Source organism: Cucurbita pepo, unplaced genomic scaffold (genome assembly GCF_002806865.2).
Source record: "Cucurbita pepo subsp. pepo cultivar mu-cu-16 unplaced genomic scaffold, ASM280686v2 Cp4.1_scaffold002466, whole genome shotgun sequence".
NCBI lineage: Eukaryota > Viridiplantae > Streptophyta > Magnoliopsida > Cucurbitales > Cucurbitaceae > Cucurbita > Cucurbita pepo.
In genome coordinates, this window is record NW_019648518.1 from 1 (window position 1) to 2,884 (window position 2,884).

At 36.4% G+C, this 2,884-nt stretch overlaps 1 protein-coding gene across 4 annotated transcripts; it reads right to left on the reverse strand.

Annotated features, from left to right (window-relative positions):
• Nucleotides 1-265: 265 nt before the first annotated feature.
• Nucleotides 266-2,619, reverse strand: LOC111786694 (uncharacterized aarF domain-containing protein kinase At1g71810, chloroplastic-like). Of its 4 annotated transcripts, none has more exons than XR_002813814.1 (6): nucleotides 2,200-2,619; nucleotides 2,071-2,115; nucleotides 1,380-1,418; nucleotides 873-992; nucleotides 604-774; nucleotides 289-490 (listed from the first exon to the last, which is right to left on the reverse strand). XR_002813814.1 is itself a non-coding variant. In XM_023666925.1 (4 exons), exons 1-4 carry the CDS (start codon nucleotides 2,560-2,562, stop codon nucleotides 281-283), a joined length of 657 nt encoding a protein of 218 aa, XP_023522693.1. In that variant the 5' UTR covers nucleotides 2,563-2,619; the 3' UTR covers nucleotides 266-280. The 4 variants fall into 4 exon arrangements, 1 of the variants encoding a protein (XP_023522693.1); XR_002813815.1 differs by having other exon boundaries at nucleotides 604-734; nucleotides 835-992; XR_002813813.1 differs by having other exon boundaries at nucleotides 290-490; nucleotides 604-737; nucleotides 835-992.
• Nucleotides 2,620-2,884: the final 265 nt, after the last annotated feature.

Here is a 2,884-nt window from a genome sequence, read left to right on the forward strand (position 1 = left end):
TACTTCTTTACAGTCCCCTTTGTGTTTCTTTGTGTGTGTGTTTCTTTTTGCATCTTAACTTGCAAGAAGCATTCTACCCCTTAATAGTTTATTCTTTGTTAGTGAGAGCTTCCATGAGAAAGACAAGAGAGAGAAAATTCATGTGATGAACCATCTTCTCTCTTTTGTAAGTTCAGTTGATTAAATAAAATTGACATAGAGAATAGAAAATGAAATTGAAATGTTTATGCACTATTTTTATACCTGATCATATCGAACTATTACTTAGACCTCACGCATTTTACCTAAAAACGACACAACAATGCTGATAGATAAAAACCTGTCCAAGAGATGCTGCAGCAGTCGGCTGTGGTGATATCTCAGAGAAAAGCTCGTCCAGAGGTATATTCAGTTCTCGTTCTATCGTATTAAAAGCCAGTTCAGATGAGAACGGAGCTATTTGGTCTTGTAAAAATGAAAGCTCATCCAAATAAGAAGGTGGTATCAAATCCTGCAAAGTACATTAAATAAAATATCACCAAAAATCTCAGATATTTAAGTGGCAAATGTTTGCATGTAATTGCTTCTATTGTGGTTGAAAGGAGTTGGGTTGATAATAGGTACTTTAGCATTTGATTTGAAGGTGTGTTCATTGTTCAGATGTGAAGAACAAGTTGATTATTCCTCTCTCGTTATCACATTTGCATGGTTTGACCACCTTCTAGTTGGTACCATAGATTGCATTGTTTGACCACCTTCTATAGGAAGAAAGTTGATTCAAGTCCATATGGGTTTCTTCAAAAAAAAGATTGATATATAAAAGACTTCCTCAAGAATTATGATGAGAGCTCTCACGTTTTAAAGGATTTAGCTATGTCTTTGAAAAACAAAACCTTCTTCTTTCAGTTGTAATGTGGGGGATACATGAAAGAAGAACAAAAATCTTTAAATCTCTCCTTCCAAATCTCCCTCCTCAAGCTTCCTTATGTGCTTATTGAGATCAAACCTTAGGCCTATAGCAATAACAAAATTTAGATGAACCATTTGGACATTTTAAAGAGAGAACATAGTTTAGTAGCTACACAGTCTAACCAAATTTCCATGGTAAAGCTAACCAAGCTAATAAAATTATAAAAAAATTCCTAGTCAAATGAATTTGAATCAGAAAATTATGTATGCTGCAAGATAAACATATTTTTAAATGCCAACGACCCATTTCACCATTCACTCAAATGTTCAAGGTTTCTTCCTACAGTGATTATCAAAAGGCATATGCAATGAAAGAACTACAAGACATGGAATAATTCAATCAAATTAAAACAAAATGTCGAATATGATTAACAAGTTATATTGCCATTCACTTTCTTGGCAAATTTGAAGAAATAAATTATAAAACTTACGGGTCGAGATGAGATAGCCTGAGCAATTTTGATGTATGCCTACAAGACAATCATAACGAAGTAAAGCCATGATACAAGTAGACAATAATATAGGTGAAAAGATTTCTTTCCAACAAGTAAGATATGAAATTTATTTCAGAAGGGAAAACTGTAGAAGCTGGGCTTAACTCAATTAGTTTTACTGGATTACATATTTTCAATCTTGAATTAAATGGACATTCTGTCGGTAAATACATAGAACTTGCACTTTCAAAGAGAACGGATAGAAGTATTTTGAGCTTTTTATACTTGATTCTCTACCCCAAAGCCTGCTCAGAGACACCAAACGTAGAAGCTGGAAGGATTTAAAAAAATATATATTTATTTTCCACTTCTAAATTTGTTGGAAGCTGGTTTCAGTCTCCAAGTAGGCACCCATTCAAACTGTAGAATGTATTCTGAAGGATCTTAGGCAATGATCATATAGTTCCTAATGCTCTTTTGTGTCTAGAAGCGTTTTCATGCTAATGGATGTCCTTGAAAGAGTTTGTGAGCTTTTATTTTAAGATTCTTTAATTAAGCTCCCATTTCCTGCACAAGCTTTACAGGATGGTAACTATGTTGAATTGGTTGCTATTATAATCTCCTTCTTTCTATGCTGGACTAAGCAACAAATATGCAGTATAAATCAGGGAAAGTGGGATGCATATACCGGACCAAGCTCCACCAATATATTCCTAAGTTCTGCAGCTCTGACCTGCAAAGAACTCATGCAAATCACAAACCAAAATTCATGTCGAATGGAAGCGACCTCCAAGGAAAAAGGAAATTAAGCCCTCACCTCGAACATGAGGTCCGACCTTTCCCTCAAATCATCAATGAATCGAAGAGCTAGCCATCGGCCAAAAGTGGAGGCGACCTGAAGAAGTCTCCGAAGAACAAGGAGCGGCTTCCTCCGATAAATAGCGGCAATCTTGGAGACGCTGTAATCTTCCAAGGACTCAGCCTCCCGTGCGGTTAGACGGAAGAGGTAACCAGAGTTCTGAGTGAAGGAATCGAGGGCGGTGGTTGGATTGAGAGCATATGGGCGGAAATGGAAGATCCGGCGGGGAGGGGGGTGAAATTGAAGCAGAGGACGGGGGCTGGATTCAAGAATGGAAAAACACGAGGAAGAAGATGAAGGCAGAGAAGGAAGAAGCAACATTGTTGCGGGAAATGGAGAGGGATTCTACAGGCTAAAGAACCGATAATGCAACGGCTATTTTATCTCCACACAAAATCTAATAAATAAATAAATATATATATATATATATATATTTTTTTTTTTTTTTTTTTTTTTTTTTTTTTNTTTTCGGCCCATAATGTTTGGGCTTTCTACTTGGGCCATTCATTTTCGGCTATATCCCAGCTTGGGCTTCAATGTCCAAATTTTGGTTTTATTATCGGCCCAGTTTTCTCCTACTATAATCCAAGCTTTGGCGATCCATCTTTGTTGAATGTACGAATTTAACCTTCACTTTCACGAT